Below are 18299 nucleotides of genomic sequence, written 5' to 3' on the forward strand. Positions count from 1 at the left end.
AAACTAGCCTTAGGCAAAACATTTCTCCCTAAACTCTATTTTAACAGTCTGTAATACAACCAGCCACTGTGAGGAAAATTAACTCTACCCCAGCCAAAATCAGCACATTCCGAAGAAGTGTTTATCCAAAAAAGTGCTAAGAATGTTACCCTCAGGATATAGATTCCCCTTGAAGTTGAGAGCTAAACAATGAAATCACAAAAGTAAACTGGGCTTTAAATTCAAATTTGTCACAGATTGATTCCTGTTACAGTAAATGCACGTTCATGTCAAGTGATGCAACATACGTGGAAATGCTTGTTGTCATGACCGAAAGGCATGTGGAATAGGAGAAAAGTATGAAAGAAAATCTCACCTCCTTGTGATCTTCCACAACTGTCAGGATTGTGTCAATTGTGTGCAAGATGCCCATGGCCATAACTGTTTTGTCCTCTACTTCCTCATATTCCTCACTCTGAAGTACTTTACCAAATATTTCAGCCTGTGAACAAAACCAACCAGCTTGACATTCAAGAGCAAACTCACATTTCTAATTTGTCATGCAAAGCCAAGACAGCAAATGCAACAGCACCAATGCCTTATCTCTAAGAGCTGTCAGTACTGAAAAATATGCTCCTTACTTCTGAAAGGGGAACATAGAAAATTAAAATCTCTTTTTTTTTTAGAAGTCTGACTATGTTAAGTCTTTCGAAATGTTAAATGGTTAGAGCTTGGCTCATTAAAAACAGTGACAAAATTCAGTATCTTTGAGAAACCTATAGGTTTTGAAGATGCTTCCCAGAGTAAAGAAAACCATAAGTACTGTGAATACTATACGTGGACTCTTATAAAGATTACTTTAAACAGTGTGCACTTCAAAGTTCATTAAATGTTTCCCAAACTAGGCACGTGCTTCTGACTGGACTGTTGTTGGACTATTGTCTCTTACCAGGTGTTGAGTCATGTCAACAGCGATTGTAGCCACTTCCTGACTGTACTCACAGATCATCTTCTGGATTACATTGGTAAGATCATCATTCTCCGTCTCTCTAATGATGTGCAAGAGCTCCTGCATAACTGGCCTCACATAAGGCTTCACATATTCCTTGGCTAAAACAACCAATTGAAACCAGGTGAAATCAACTATCCATAAACAAAAATACACGGTATCTCAAAACTACCAGGTAACTGACTACTCTTGAACAAAATAATTTTTTTTAATTTGAATTTTAATTAATTTGAATAAAGAAATAAAAAAAGCCAAAAAACATACCCAAGGCACTTTTACAGTTCTTAACTAGTAGACAAAGTAAATAAATTGTACAATAACGAAATGTCATCTACAGCTAAAATCCAGTTTTGAGGGAATACTTGCCCTCATACATAGGCAGCATTCATTCTTAAACATACACACAAAGACAGGTGATATTTACTTTGTTAAAAGAAACATGCTGATTCTAACTTCTTTTGTGCATAGACTTGCTGTAAAAACTAGAATTTAGAATTCTGTGATGTACACAGTAACCAATGAGCAAATGAAGCTGTCTAAACATGATGAAATGTTCTTAAATATATGCCTTTAGACGGTAGAAATGTTTAGATAAATCTGCACCAACCTCCACATCTCTACAGAAAAAGAAAAAAATCAATAAATCAGTGCATACAGTTGATAAATCACTGTCACATACCTTGTTCTTGGTTGCTTATTAAGGTCTGAAGGGCTATGGCTGCTTCTACTTTGACAGGCATTTCCTTATCTTCAATCAGGCTCTTCTTTGTCAACTCTACTGCATTCCTTAAGTTTAACTCATTGTGAAATTTCAAAGCACTGAATGAATGAAGTACCCAACAGGACTGCAAGACAAAAAGAAAAGCGAGTTAGGGACTATTGCAATTTTTAAGCACTTTTTTAAGTGATTCAAAACCAACACTATCTATCTCTCTGTTTCCATGTATTGCTTTTTTACCCCCTTATTTACAGGGTATTCATACATCAAATGTAACAGTTTTTGCTGTTACTGTAACTCAAGCAGTTCTTTGTCATCCTTTCCCAAATTCCAATACATTCAGCATGCACATAATTTGCGTTCATAGCTTTGGTCCTTCTAGGGGAAAAATCAGAAAAAAATTCAAGAAAATTAACTGTTTATGGCTGGTATCAGCACCTGAGGATTTTCTTCAAGCTACACTCAAACTGACGTTATCTACTCTGTGGAAATTCTACCTATTTTTCACAGGCATTCAACAACTTTAGTTACTAAGATCTGCTAATGAAAAATGGCCACAATCACTGCTCAAATTCTCAAGTTCGATTTAAGAAGTAAACAACAATATATCACAGACTTTCCATCAATTGATTTAACTGAAAAATCATTTTTTAAATCAAAATGATGAAAAAAATACTCTAAGACAGTTTTATTTTAAATTTTACTATGTCTTTGCTTTATTTCTTTCATTAACATTCAGAATGAAATCAAACTGCAAAGGAAGGAATCATGGAAAATACCGAAATTGATGTAAGAGGTGAACTTACTCTAGCTCTGAGGTACCCCAGGTTAGACATGAATAAGGGAAATACATGATTCTGTAACATCAGCTCCATCTGATCCTTGAAAACGCTCTTCTGTTGGTGTAAGCAAAAATTAATTTTGGAGACCATTCCTTTTACATACTTCATCCTAGCCAGTAATTCATTTCAACTATCAACCATGGGAAATAAAATGACTTGTCTATATAATAAAGGTATTCTCTCTCAGAGATCTGGATCTCATACTTGAACAGAACAAACTCATAAGCATAGCAAGTTCAAAGCCAGATAAGTAAAAGAACTGTACATATATAATATTCAACTCTACATTATTCATTACAATACTGTAAACAGGAATTTTCATTTTATTTAAGGCAATTGATTCTAGCTGATTTTTCTTTAAAATTATTCAAGATAAATAACCTAGTACTTCCATTCTTCCTACAAGGGAGTATATACATACCTGAAGATAAATATAAGCTTAATATGAAACAGATCTGAGTTTTCAAATGACCTACGGTTACTATAAGCATCAAAACTAATTATTTTGCACATTACAACAACAAAAAATCACATCTTTTTTCATGTTTATTAATGGGTAAAGATAATTCCTTTGTGACAAAAATCTCCTTAGTTAGAAAAGGATATTTGATGAGTTATCCTTCATTATTTCAACCTTGGAAAATCCCAAGATATTCACAGGGAGTTAGAACTACCAGCATGGAGATTTGGGACTTTCCTTATAGCCCCAGAATACTAGAAAAGATATATGTTGGGGTGTTACCACCTAAAGGAATGATTCACTGACTAAGACAGGAGATGGGTGAAATGGGACATTCAATACAACATGTATCTTAGGGAATCAGACTTTATTTCACCAGTGTATACATAATTTTTTTCCATACTGATTCCCCAAACCATCACAGAGGTGGATGAAGAACTGAGCAGAGAAAAATCAGAGAGAAGGGGAAAGAATTTTCCCCTGTGCACACAGGTCAGAAGTTTGTGTGCATTCAACTGAAGTTGTGTGGAGAGCCAGGTGGCCAAGGCAGGGTCATTGTGTCTACAAGCTCCTTACAACCTGTATCTCAGTCAACTCAACAGCCAGAAAACATTTATGAATCCAATATTTTATGCAGAAACAGCTGATGGAATTTTTCAATGTGCCAAATTCCAAATACAAGAAATTCAGATCTGAACGGAGTCTGCAGTGTTTGGGGATTATTAAACTTTTATAAAGTATATTACAGCCTCATGTTGTAAGACTGAAAATTTCAAATAGGAGTAGAATACTGGAATAACCTTTTTTTCCTCAGGAAAGAGACAAATAGATTTAGAAACCCTCAGTCAATATGAAAGTGTCCTCATAACACAAACAATGTCTTCCTCTTTCACTGTTATGTTCCAGCGTGAGGGAGGGCATCTACAACCCAACATAATCTACAAAAATTCTTTAAAAGTTACTGATGTTTCAGGAATTAAGATAGATTGGTACACTGGCAAAAAAACAGACAGTAAATGTTGGTAAGATGTTGCTTGTGATATGAAGACACATCCTGCACAGAGAGACAACTCACATAAAATACAATAAACTGCTTCTAAAAAGAAGCCTTCAGCACAAGGTCACCATTCTTATGCTAAAAGTGATAAACTTTTGGCAGTTCTTTTGACATGGAACAAGGGCTTACTTTGGACTCCACCATCTACAAAAACATAAGGGAAGCTGTAATCAATGTTAATTAGAGAGCAACAGCGTGGATTAAATTTGTATTCAGATTCCAGAAAAACATTCAAAATTCTGAAGGTGTCTATAAAAAAAAAAAATGGAGGAAGGCTCTGTGTTCTTCACAGTTATTTTCAGAACTCCTAACTGGCTGATGAAACAAGACTTAGAGCCACACATTGCAGAGTAAGAAAGTTGGAAAACTAGACAAAACACTCCTGCAACATGTGAAGTAAACCTTTTTCTGGAACCAGAAGACGCCCACAACAGCGCAGGCTGTTGGGGAATTTGATAAAGAATCACAGGCAATGTTACTGATGGAATGCATGTTTGCTTTTTTAACACTTCCATTTTACTACTAAAGCAAAAGAGGACCAAGGGACTGTTCTATAGCAAATAGAGCTTTGGAAAAACTTGAGAACAAAAATCTGTGCATAAAATGGGAATATAAAACCCAGGAAAGAATGTTAATATTTTTAAATAAACAAACCCTAATATTCTGATTGCACAGTGAAATCTCTCTACAGATTTTATAAATATGGCTAAGGGACAGTCATACTTTAAAAACTAAGACTCTTCTATTTTAAAATCACTATTGATAGTAAGACTTGCCAACCTCGTTCACTTCTTTACCCACCTACCTTCAGTAAAATATCTGCTAGGGATCCTATAACATGCAAAGCTCCATCTTTTTTCCTTGGATCAATGTTTGGCTCTGTCAGAATCTGGTAGCAATATGCCATCATTTTTGGTAACACCTATGCAGAACAGAAAACACACAATCTCCTTTTGTCAAATTATTTCAATAGCATTTTTTAAGTTAAAAAATTCACATGACATTCTTAATAAATTTTATCTTGGCCAAAGCAACTGTGAGGTACTATGTGTAGCATCTTTCCACAGTTAAAATTTAGAAGGCTTCTTTTTCATCTTTTTAGCCAAACTTGTCAAAATTAATCTCCTTGAAATTTCACATTACTACTAGTAAATAAGGTATTTTTGTTATTGTCCTGAGGTAAATCAAAAAAGGTGATGAAAAAGCAAGAGGCTCAAACTGTACCTAACCCATTTTTTTTCCTTTAACTTCTTTTCTGGCTTGTCATACATGTATATATTAAATAAATATATATGTGTGTGTACATATATATATGAAGATACACATATATTCAAGAAGAGCAGATTAAAACCTCATAAACTTAATTTGATCTATTGATTTTGGCAGTAGCTTCTGAAGTTGACCAGACTTACAAAGGTTTCTTGGCAAAACCAACCGTTGAATATCATTTCCACGCCCATTATGTCCTTTTCCCAGATTATGAAATTTTGATGGTCTCAATACCAATCATGAAAACGAGAAGGAAGGTCAGTGTGCAAGAACCGTTTTGACAGCAAAGAAGTAGAAAGGTCATATTCCACCTGACATAAGACTATGTTCTTCTTTGAAAACCCATATGGAAATGGAGCTCCCTGTTTACTGGATGTTAAAACAGTACCCAGAAAAACACCTGCCGCTACAGCAAACTGACATGTGCCTGCCAGGACTTGCCTGGGTACTTTTGCACAGATAGATCACTGTAAATATAGAAAGTTCTACAGAACAGTTATGTCCTCATTAAAAAGTAAATGCATGAAATGAGTTTCACTCTTGCTAATTTCATTGCTGTCAACAGGATTTTAAATAGCGTCAGTGAAAATTAATAAGGATCATGTTCACTTTTTCCCCTGCTACAGTTTGTGATGCTCAGAACAGCCATACAGAAGCTGTCTGTAAACTTGGGAAAAATCTATTCCAGTACATCTATTTCAACTCAGTTTATATCTGGTAGATTAATTTTAAAGTTGCAAGAGGAATCCATTTATTTAAATATATACACACATATTTTGATGCTCCCAAAATTAATAGCACTCAGCCAGGAAACATTTGATTATGTATTATCAAGTAGATTTTTCAAGACTAGCTTCTTGTAGCACCTTCAGATTTAAGGGAAAAATAACATTATAAGGAAAATCCAAATAAATTAAAGTCTCCAGTTTCATACCTCTTTTCTCTTCTTTGCAGCAGTATAAAGGAGATTCTGTGCTGCTGTTGTAGTGGATGCGTAATCCTCAAATACATCTAAAAAATTAGAGGGGAAAAAGCATAACAGAAAAATTTTCTGAGTAATGAATTTTTTATAGACCATCTTGTTTTTGAGATATTACAAATTCAGGTGAATATATAACCTCAAAACTATTGACCTGGTTGCTTTCACTTCACAGTTAGAGTCAGACCCAAGCTTATGTCACATAGCTTATAAAAGCATTTACTTATTGCCTTCCAAATCTACTGCCACTCATCATTCCCTTTATTAAGAATATGTTATTTATTCATTAACTCTTCTGAGACCATGTATATAAGGGATGAAAAATCCTGTCTCTTTTTTTAATTACAGCCCTTATAGAAAGAACAACAGTACATTCCAGTACCATCTGTATACCATATGTACACATTTTTGGCTTGATTTTATTAAAACCTCATGGGAAACCTTTTGTATGTAAAACTACTTGGATCTGGGGTAGTTTTATATCTGCTGAAAGTTGAAGCTTTTTAGCTTCATTCATTACAAGTAAACCTCCTTTAATCATATTGAAAATACAATTTATATCTTGGAAAAGATATCTGTGCTGCAAACATACTCTAATCCAAATATCCCTACACAAATTAAACTAAAAGATCTGAAAATGTAATCTAAAAATGTGACTAAAATTACACAATAACTTTTCCTGAAAACTTGAAGATAAAACATCATTAAGAAATGCTACCAGACTACTGGAATTCTTGTTTCAAGCCAAAAAGTGCCTCACTAACTTTCCATTTAATGTACTTTGATACTTGGGGGGTTTTTTGCCTTCCACAATACAATTTAAATCTGCATTTAACTTCCTCAGCTATGTATAAAAATAAGATTCACTCTTTGCACAGAAAGAACTGAATTCACACACCAAAAATCAGTGATGTATTTGTACCCCGTGATCAATGTTATATTGTAATTAATTTGTTGCATAACAACTCTCCAAGCTTTTTTAATTATTCTATGAATATTTAAACTCTGTTTCCACATATGCTAATCCCAAATCAACTAATTAAAAATTCCCAAATGCTACATATATATCTCTATGGTGCCTGGCTTGCAGGAGTTTTCCAGCTAGAATTGCTGTATTTTTAAAATACCTTTCTCTTTTTCAATGACATGACTCTTTTAATAGAAGTAATTATTCATAATATGGCTCTATGTGATATTCCCAAGATTTTGCACCGAGTCTTTTGAAAGAACACATATATCTAATTATTTTACAATCTACTAATAATAATTGGCAAAAAAATGCTGAAGGCATTGACGATTTTCAATAGACAAAGAGCAAGTCAGGCCTCTTCTGGTCAAAGTGAGAGCTGCAAGGACTTGCAGACAGCTGGCACATCTGCAATCCAGGACTCTGAAACTGGCATTAACAAGTGAGCAAGCCAGTCTATTTACTCCAAGCACATGTGAAGAAGAAACAAATGTTGAGAGAATCATTTAAAGCTACCAGCCAAATGGTCCAAACTCGCTTGATCTGCCACCTGCTTTTAACTACACATTGGTGAGATTTTGTTTTTGTTTTCTTCTTCCTATTGTTCAGGACACTGGTGGTGAAGACAGAGCCATTACAGCAGGCATGTGGATGGTTGGAACTACAGTTACAGCTATGATGAAAGGAAAAAATACCTAAAGAAAATGCTAAAAATGCTAAATTACCAAATTTCATGCGGATATATTCATATGGATCCTCTTGCCAGAGCTCTTCATCCTCATCTTTGTAGCACATTAGAGAGAATATCACCTCTTCTGTTATACTCTAATTTTAGAAAAGTCAAATACACATAAGTACACACAAAATCAAACTCCAGTACAGCTTCCCTCCACCATGCACTACTTTATTACCTACTTTTCTGAAGAGCAATATTCCTTTAAGCAGTGCTCTTCTATTTTGTCTAACAGAAACAAACTTACAGTATTATAGGTAATTTCCTTTTGCAACACTCCCAGACAGCAGCAGTAATTACATAATCTATCTTTACAATAATACAGTACCACACACAAAATAATACTTCAGGACATAGTCTATAAACAGCAGAACATTGCATTCTGCAGAAGGATCTTACCAATGCAATACTTAGCATGAGAAGAGATTTCAGAATTCTTTCTCTTAACAGTCACGGAATTAATGAGCTACAACAGGGGAGCTTATGATATGAAAAAATAAGAGCAGGAAATCACTTTACATTTGTTCTTAGTTCACTTATGAAACACATCCTTAAAACAGACTTCAGCTCTTTTGGGTCAATGTTTTCTTTGTGCACTATCTTTGCACTATGATCAAATGTGAATGTCCCAAATCTATAGACAATTAGCAACTAATAAAAGGCAGAACATTATGACTGTCTAGCAGACTTCAAAAATAAAAATAAAGAACTTAGGGAACAGAATCTTTGATTGAGTTAACAGTACCTGCAATAAAAGGTAGTTGTAATATTGAAAAAAAAAAAAAGCATTTCTACATGAATGTGTATTTTTTTTCCAAATCAGTTGCCGAATGATTCAGAAAACCTTGTATAAAACTGGAAAACTGGGGGTGGGGGAGTTGGTTTTGGTTGGTTTTTTTAATAATCTCTCTGACATGCAGTGTTTATGACTGGGTTTTATGCACTGACCTGTATGTGTGGCTTCATTTGCTTCCATGTTACAGAGTGAATAACCCCTTGGTTCAGATAATTTAACGTTTGCTGAAGAACACGTGGTGCAACATAGTCTTTTTGCCTGTACTGGTCTAAGATTCTTAACAGAACCTAAAGAAATGACAAATTGATATTTTAAATTAAGACTGAAAATTCTGTCTCATGCATAGATATCCAGTGCATCTCTTCAGTGAATATACATGAACAGATAAATTAGTTTTATAGCAGAGGTTCTGGAGTTAGAAATCACTATTATGCCTTTGACCCAAAAGTCATAAATGATTTGAATATCAAGGTTCTAATCCTGCAAACTTTTATGTACATGTCCACCTTTACTACTAGCTCTACCATGTGATCACTTGTGATTATAAACAAAAGATATATTTTAATATTCAGAGGCTCAGTTTACAGAGGCCTCAGCAAAACCTGGAATAGAAAAGGAAAAGGCACAGTGAGATTTTCAAACTGGTGGCTTATATATCTGCTAAGTGGTGTCTGTGTTCATATTTAAGGACAGACCCCTAAAGAAGACAAATTACTTTGGAAGAACAGTGATAAGAATAGAAATACTAAATTAGGAAAGAAAAATAGGTTCACCTAAATCTGTGAATCAGAAAAGATGCAAAACTCTTAACTTCAGTTACCTATACAACCAGATAGAATCAACTAGCATGCTATTACAAACTCTATCACATAAAGCTTCCTTAATATAAAAGTCTGCTCTACTAAGAAGACCCCACGGTTCAAAGCCACTAATCTGCACTAATGGCAGATGAATTATTAGCAGGTGTAAAGAACTGGCATGTAAAGGAATAACAATAAAAATCAAGGGCAATGCATAACAAAATATTGAGTCACTTAGTTCCAGCAGAACAATTCTGCTTCATAATTCTTTAGAACATTTTAATAAATTTTATTTTGCATACAGTTCCTCATTAGGAATACTAAGTCTGACCTTAAGTCTTTCATATGACACTCTTCTTGGACAAGAATTGTCTATATCTTATACAGACTCGAGCAAAATGGCAGCACTTAACAACCGATGAATAAGTAACGAAGGCTTAGTAATGTAATATTCACAACAGAATTCTTACTAACTCTGCAAGGAAATGTGACAAATCACCATTTAAGAACCAGAAATTGAAGAAATGTGCAGATCATCCAGTCCACTTATCTTGAAAGCTAAACTGTCCCTTCGGCAACACAGCTTAATACCTTAACAAACTTTAGGTATTTCAAATTATAACTGCCCATGGGAGTCCACTTGTCCACTCAGGAATGACATTGCAGGGAATTTAGAATAGATATCAGGCTCTTTCCCTTTTCATTAAATTCACGGCCTTACCAAAACCATTCCTCTTCTTAGTTCTTACTAATGGATCAACTATTCTGATGTCAAACTGGATGGAGAAAAGTAATTTTGTTTTGCAGACAACCCCTGGTGTTTTGAAATCTAGTTTAAATTTGACTTCAAGTGACAACAACAGCCTGGCACCCTGCATCAAAGACACCACAAATTTAAACTGTAAGAAGCCTGCAGATGCCATGTCAAGGATATTTCATCTGGCAGCATGCTAAGGAGCCACATATTCTGGAAATATGAACTATCCAAACACTTGTCACTTGAAAAAGTGCATTCCTGGGTGTTTTTCGAGGTTTACAGACCAAAGAAAATCACTAGCAGGAGAGTGTTCTGCATGCTCTTGGTTTCTTAGGGGTGTGTTTTGAATATGTAACGCATAAGCCTGGACAGTCAAGAGCTTTAGTGAGCCAAAGGCATGGGAACTACTGCTCCCAGTCATCCAGCATACGGCAGGCTGAATGACAAACAGAAGCTGGGCCAAAAACATCTGAGCTTGGGAGCCAGCACTCTTAGGCTTTCAAGAACCCAGTATCTGTAGCCATTCTACCACAACCAGGGAAATGCTGGAAGCCTGTGCTCCCAGAGTCTCCCAGCTCACAGTTGAGCTGGCAGAGAAACACAGAAAACTGTGCAAGGAACTGCCTCTCTTCTATGCAACTTCATCAGAACTTAACTGTCTCCACACACCATGTTACTCACAAATAATTAGCGCTCCCCAACAAAAATAATTTCCTTGGAAACTGTGAATTTATGGTATATTTTCAAATAATATGCTTTCCAGGTATAAAATAACTTTAATTGCTGTTCTCCAGAAATCTTCTAATCTGCTTGTATCTTCCTGAAATAAAACAGTATCACTGGATTACCACGTCTAAGCAGTTTGCAGCAAAAGCACTTAGTAAAAACTGGCCTAAAAATACACCGTTCTACGAAGTGAGACCTCTGCATCAAGTTCTTCTCTCAGCTATATCAAGAATGTTTACTCATGATGATAACAGCATTTCATCAGCACTCACCTTTTCTGAGAATTTTCCTGCAGAGGTTTTCAAATTGCTGAAAATTTGTGTTATTATACCTCAGTTGTATGGCAACGAGTTCTAAAGAACTTCTCAATCTCTGAAAGGAAAACCTGCCTGACTCTCTTCAGTTTTGTTTAATGAATGAACTTTGATACAAGTGCACTGTTAAAAAGTAACACATTTCTTCAGCCAAAATAATGCAGTTCATAAAATGAACTGTGCTTACCTGTTGTATGCCCACAGCGTAGGTTTTTAAAAAGAAGTCTGAGAATTCAAAGTACTCTTTAGTTACATTTCCAGGACTTCCATACCTTTAGGAAGAAAAGGACACAGATATTTACATTGTGAGAAGTCCCCTGTGTCAGGAAAACACAGTACTTTCTAAACCACAGAGGACCCTGCATCAGCAAAGGAAACCTTTCCCACAGGTTCCTTCCAAGCCATCATTTCTCTTAGAACGCCCCACTTTCCTTTTCTTTTCTTAAATTATCATAAGGTGCAATATTACAGTCAAGTAAGTATCACTGACCTTTTGTCACAAATTTTGTAACTTACATGTTTATGGATTTCTTTTCAAATCTTCCCCTGCCTATATATTTGAGAATATAAACACTTGTAGCTGGATATAGTAAAATTGATTGATTGATCGATTTACTTTTCCTGTGAGGCGAGTTTCTTGCCGTCTTAGAGAGTCAAATCATTTCACTCAGCGCTCAGAACAGTGGCTGTGCCAGTGCAAGGCAAAGGACAGCAGCAGGAAAACCTCTTCAGTGACCATGTGCTGTTAAATTGATTAAACTGTCTTGTCTAATTGCACTGCAAGTAAGGGTACAGGTTTGTAACCCAAAGGTTTTAGTAGGTTTGTTAGTTTGTTACCGTTCAAAGAGACGAGCTACAATGTGCAATGCCCACTTCTTGCACTTCCACCACACCAGCTCCGGTCTATCATCTTCATCAATTTGCAAAGTCTCCTACAAATAAATACACTTGTTTTAAATCAGCAATGTGATTTATTGAGATCAACTATGCTTTAAACATTCCTTGATGAGTAAACTAATGTAAAGGCACAGTATCGACTAAAGCTTTGGTTCTGTTAACAATTACGTAACATTCAGGACCTCTCAATTACCTTAATTAGCCAATATAATGTATATGTGCTATGCCTGCACAATGCCTGTGCTTTAATTTTCAAAATAATGCATATTTAAAAGATGAAAACTCTCAGATATGCTTGAATAATACATGCACTCTGGTTTAAAAATCAAGCATGATACTAACTCCGAATATATACACACTCTAACCACATACTAATGCAAAAGCTGTTACAAGAAAGTTAAGGTTGTAAAATAATTTTCTAGAAAACTTAGGAAATGCCAGCTAATGCTGTATACACACAAACAAGAATTTACTTACTGATTTTATCTCGTTCTTTGGGAAATATGAATCATGGATGAAATAAAATGAAGAACGAATTACGGGTTTGTGATGAGCTTTTGATTTTTGTTTGAGAGAAACTTGGAAAGTTGCAAAATACTCCAGATTTAAGTTTTCATTGTGTCTCTATCTCAGACAATGAAATTCTGAGAGCTTACATGACCTTGCTTGCAATTCTGTCAGAAATACGACTTATTCTAAGGACAAGAATCTTAAAAAAGTATCTTAAAGAAAGAACACTTAGAAAATACTCACACTGATTGCTCCTCAAATGGCAACACAACAAGTATCAGAGGTCTTTATAAAGCTAACACTTACCAGAGGTACATTTCTATCAATGATAGTCCGGAAGATCTCCATCCACTGAGTCATAGTCTGGTTATTCACCAACTGGAGTGGCAGTGCATACTGAAATAAGAAAAAAACCCACAGGTATGAAATACTATTTTTCCCTATAAAAGGTAGATCTTTCTACAGTAGTTACATTCTGAGGAAGATGAGGTTTTAAGTAAAATTAAAACTAATTAGGTTAGCTATCAATAATACTTTAATTGCATCCTTCTTGGTGCAATTTAGAGAGGAATTTCTGAGCAGACACGATTTAAGGAAAGTTCCTTGATCTGAGAACTTGCCAATCCTTTTTGCTCCTTTCTCTTCTTCACAACAGCCCAGCTACCTTTTAGGGACCCAGCAGTGTCTGTATTATGGGGTTTGGGCAAACCAATAGCATTTTAGTAAACCCAGTGTGCTCCTTATTACTACCTCGCTACTATCTAACAAATCTTTACTTCTCTACAATACCCAAGCAAGTGACAATATTCAGGCAAGTTATTGAGAAGAAAACAGGATACTGGTATATTTTTAAACCTCCCCCCATATAATAACAAATTATTTTAACTTTTTAACCCCCAGTAAGAATTTTCCAGCTGCTCCTTATGTAGGACATGGTTTTGTTTCTGATTCCCTAAAAGTACTCCCTCACCAAGCTCATCACTGTAAAAGCCAAAGTCATCTCTCCAAATTGGATGTCCTTCAATAAATAATATCCATCTGATCTTCAGAACATAATGAGAAATGCCACCTACTGAAGTGCAGTATTTGACAATTACACCACAATATCCATTACTAACACTTTCAGAGGCCAATCACACAGTGTAGATACCTATACAGTTCATATCAGGTTATGTGCAATTTTATAAAAATAGGACATTTCTCCAGTAAGATTACAGATAGGATGTGCAGAATTACCTACACTCATTAAAAATTTAATCTGGGAGATCATGTGACCAGTTTTTAAGTAGAAAAATCTATAAATATCGTATTTCTATAACAGCTGTTTATTGTACATGACTTTGCCCATCTAAATGGCTATTCTTATTCAATCCCACCTCTGAGTGTACTGAAAGGGGTCACTGTGCCCAGCAAAGTAAAAGTTTTGCTTTTTCCTTTACACAGATGCCAACCTGAACAAGAGCATAGAAGATTTTTAAGATCTGTTTCTGAAGCAGTACAGAGTAATGGGAGTTATCAGGCAGAAGCTGGATCATCTGCTGCTGAATCCGAGGCAAAAAAATTTGCATTGCTGCTATAAGAGGATCTCGCTCCTCTGCTTTTTTGTATCTGCAAAGGAAACAAAAATGTTGGTCCAGGATCCACACACTGGAGAGTCTAATGCCTATTCCCCACCAGCAATTTAATTTCTGTCCCCTAAAAAAAAAGAACATCCACCTGTCCCTCCTTCACTCTCCCCTTCTCTAGCCCCAATCTCAACAATTTGTGCAAATTCACTATAAATACCTATAAATAGAGAAGTGAAAACCAACAACTGTTACCTTATCCAAATGCAGCTAACGAGAGGAAGACCTACTGTTCTTTACTACTGAATTGTCACCTCACAGGAGTAGGGACTTGAATTTCTCTGACGTTCATACCAATGCCAAGCCCAAGTTAGGTGCTGAACAAATAGGAGTGAACAGCCATCGGAAGGGAAAGACAATTCCTTGGTTTGGAAAAGACTGTCTTTCTCTATTTACATTCCTTTTGTGTGGCTTATACACATTTCTAACAACAGGTAATTACAAAAGAAGTGAGTGAGAAAGCTCACTATGCTGTTCCTAATTCACACTTTGTGGATTTAGACTATCAGGAGGATGGTACAGGTAACAATATGCGAGAGACACACGTACAATTGTACATATGATAATGACAACACTCTATTCGTGACATAAAAGCAGAAAACAATTTGCATTCATATATCCAACATCTGGGGACTCTTCAAACAAAAAAAGTTATAAACATATGGAGTTTTTCCACACACAGATTAAAGGCACGTGGCCTCAGGAAAAAAATGTCAGTAAATTAATACAGATTATTGCTGGCATCTCTGCTTTCAACTCACTGATGATAGAAAGATGATGAATATTTTTCATTTATTTGCAGGAAAGGAAGCATAATTATTAATTCCCATTTTCTATCTGAATTCTTTGAAGAACTGCCAGTGCTCTCAATAAAGTCATTTTCAGTAATCAACTGAGACTAAAAGCACCAATTCCTCACCTACTGATGGACATCAACTTACTCATAAGTCTTCACCAGCTGATACAGGCACAGGAGGCTCCCAAGCCAACTCCCACTGTTTGGAGACTGCAGGTAGTAGCCTATCTTGTCCACCACAGCTGTCCAGTGACCAGGAAAGTCATGTTTAATGATAGCACGGAGGCACATGGTCAGCTGGGCTCTATGGCAGGAGGAAAAATTAAATATATTATAAGCGAGTAAGATCATGGCAGAGTGTTTAAAATTAAAGGATAGACCCCAAATCATGGATTATTGGCCACAATACACTTATTATGTCGTAAGCATCATACGTATTTTGACAGCAGTGAAAGAGTTCTGGGAAGTGGCAGAAGAAAAACAAGAATAAAATCTTAAGGGATTTAATTTTGAGGAAGAAACTAATTTCAGAACATTCTAGGTACTTTCCCCCCTCCCTCCTCCCTTTCCACACGTATCAGGTAATATTTTAAAAGAATGAATTGCTCATGAAACCAGCTAGCTTTGTACTTTAAAAATGAATGTTTATACTTGCTTCTGAGGCTGAAAGCAACCACAAAAACACAAATTTGTATGTTTGCATTAAACAGTAATGGCCTGTGTTATGATCCAAGCCACAGGTTCCTCAAGAAATTACGATCTTCCTGGGATATTCTAGAACAGCACTTTCTCAACCTTCAAAGCATATGGCAGAGCCAGTTAGGTAAAAAACATCTTACCATTCCTCTCCTTCCACACACTTTTAGATACTACTCATGATGGTGAGGCAAAGCAGGATTGTTAATTCATTGAAGTGAGGCGTGACTAAAAAAGCTGAGCAGCACTGAACTAGAAGCTGTAAAGAAATACTCTTGGCTCTGCTAATGAATTAAAAAATATTTTCTGTTATCAGCTCCATTTAGTTTTCCTTGGGTATCCTCCTGCAGTCCATTACATCAGGAGCCACTATTACAGAGTAGGCGAATATGGGGCCCTACACCTACTGATCCTTTTAGCTCTGTACAAACTTACCTTCCCCTCAAGCCTTTGGAATTTGTGCTTGTTGCCAATTTGGTTCCTCCTCCCCCCTTATTCTTACAAGCAAACCATGAAAAATATCAGTATTAAAATATGAGACTAGTTCCAGTAGAGTTCCTTTGACTTTTTTAACCTCTGACAAATCTTCAAGTTTTTCCAATATTTAAAAACCCTGTACTTTATTCCTGGTGATCGTCCCAGGGTTTTCAACTGTTCTTTTAGATGCAGGCTGTCACTGTAACATCAGGGCATATCAAGTTAGGAAATATCAAGTTAGGAAACGATGCCTGAGCCAGCTTGCGAAGAAGTCTTCAAACTTCCATTATTTTGTGTTCCTTTGGATAAACTTAGCCTTGGTATTTATGACAGGATAGCAGGGGAAACTACATGCCTTTACCTCATTATTACAGAAACAGCAAGCACTTCCTTACCTTGTAGTGCAACCTTGGCAAGGAGCTCTATCTCTTAGTGGAGATGCTACTCTGTGTCAGAGCATGTTAGAAAAACTGAACTGGAAATGATGATTTAGTTCATTTCCTTGTCTCTGCACAGGCCCATTTATACCCTAAGCATTCCTGGCAGGTGTTTGTCTAATCTACTCATAAAGACCTCCAGTGACAGTAATGCTATTGCAGTCTAATTCATTCTGGTGTATCATTATTTTTTGAAGCCTTATCTCCAATTTCAATCTGTAGTCAATCATTCCTCTTCTCGATATAATTACTGAAAAATAAAGACATCTTCAGGCACCAGCTGGTAGATTTAGGAGGAGAGTAAAGGAAGATTTTCTTCTGTTTTTCAAAGATGAACATCTATACACTACAGCTTAATCCCATCCTTTCAGCCTCACTTTAATTAGAGGGATGAACAACCACAGATTGTAGTATGTCTTGTGATTCTTAACTATTCTTCCAGCAAACAGCAATTCTTCATTCTTTTAACATCTTAAAACCAAGAACACTAATACACATTTAAATACTGGGAAGACATATAAAAATTGCTGAAGTAATTAAGAAAAGGGCTATCAGAAAACAGGAAACAGTATTTGCCCTGAATGGTTAATTCTGTATTGCAGACAGCCCTGTACACAATCTGCCCTCAATGAGCCAAACAGGCAGGCTGTCACTACAGCAAGTGTTACAAGACACTTTGAACAAACACCATAAGAGGATAAATCATATCACAGGGCTCTCAGCCAGGTTACCACATTTCTGAAAAACAATCGCACATAAGTAAGTTTAAATTAATTATTACTGCTTTTGCAAAACAAGTACTCGAAACATTGAGATTCTCACATTAACATCCAGACTGGTAGGTCTGAAAACATGAGCAAGAGAAATATCTGTATGCAATGAAAGGTACCTCACTAAGTCAGGAGAACGAATTATTCCTTCTACAATGTTATCACGAATCTGCTGACGATCATTTTCGTGGATGTTGAATGGAAACACTGCTTCTCCAGGAGGTGGCTCACGGTCTGGCCAGTACTGTGTCACCATGTTCTTCAGGTAAATGGCAGCTAAGAATAGACATCAGGGAAATAGTAATTTAATTCTAACACACTTTTACATTACTCAGTGTTCAAGACGTAGTACAGCTGAAAGCAGAACAAAGAGTTCAAAAGACAACTGAAAACCAGCACTCGAGTTCTTAACAATTATAGGCACTAAGCACAGCTGAGTCAGAAAAACTCTTCTCATGATTTCACACAAGATCAGGCTCAAGTGCCTGTTCCAAAACAGAACAGGATGATATTTCTGTCAGCTTCTGTCAAGGTACATTCTTCATTACAACAGTCTTCCATATGGACATAATACTCCATCGTTCTAAACAAGCAAACAAAAATCTGCTTATCCGTATTTTCACTCATCCCTAAAACAACCACTGAAGCTCAGTAAGTGAAGTTTTGGAAGGCTCACGTAAACAAA

The 18299-nt window shown here is 36.0% G+C and overlaps 1 protein-coding gene across 1 annotated transcript in view; it reads right to left on the bottom strand.

Annotated features, from left to right (window-relative positions):
* The window catches only part of IPO8 (importin 8), a 48868-nt gene that overhangs the window by 20707 nt on the left and 9862 nt on the right, over window positions 1-18299 (bottom strand). The window contains exons 3-16 of the mRNA XM_027726585.2: window positions 17734-17890; window positions 15380-15538; window positions 14265-14421; window positions 13120-13209; window positions 12244-12338; window positions 11594-11678; window positions 8962-9096; window positions 8006-8105; window positions 6269-6345; window positions 4871-4987; window positions 2513-2602; window positions 1668-1833; window positions 929-1089; window positions 356-481 (exon numbers count right to left, since the gene is read on the bottom strand). Coding sequence (XP_027582386.1) covers window positions 356-481; window positions 929-1089; window positions 1668-1833; window positions 2513-2602; window positions 4871-4987; window positions 6269-6345; window positions 8006-8105; window positions 8962-9096; window positions 11594-11678; window positions 12244-12338; window positions 13120-13209; window positions 14265-14421; window positions 15380-15538; window positions 17734-17890 — 1715 coding nt within the window. The remainder of the gene's footprint in view (window positions 1-355; window positions 482-928; window positions 1090-1667; window positions 1834-2512; window positions 2603-4870; window positions 4988-6268; window positions 6346-8005; window positions 8106-8961; window positions 9097-11593; window positions 11679-12243; window positions 12339-13119; window positions 13210-14264; window positions 14422-15379; window positions 15539-17733; window positions 17891-18299) is intronic.

The sequence above is a fragment of the Pipra filicauda genome, unplaced genomic scaffold (assembly GCF_003945595.2).
Source record: "Pipra filicauda isolate LSUMZ 115617 unplaced genomic scaffold, ASM394559v2 scaffold2_size9829703_pilon, whole genome shotgun sequence".
In the NCBI taxonomy this organism is placed as follows: domain Eukaryota; kingdom Metazoa; phylum Chordata; class Aves; order Passeriformes; family Pipridae; genus Pipra; species Pipra filicauda.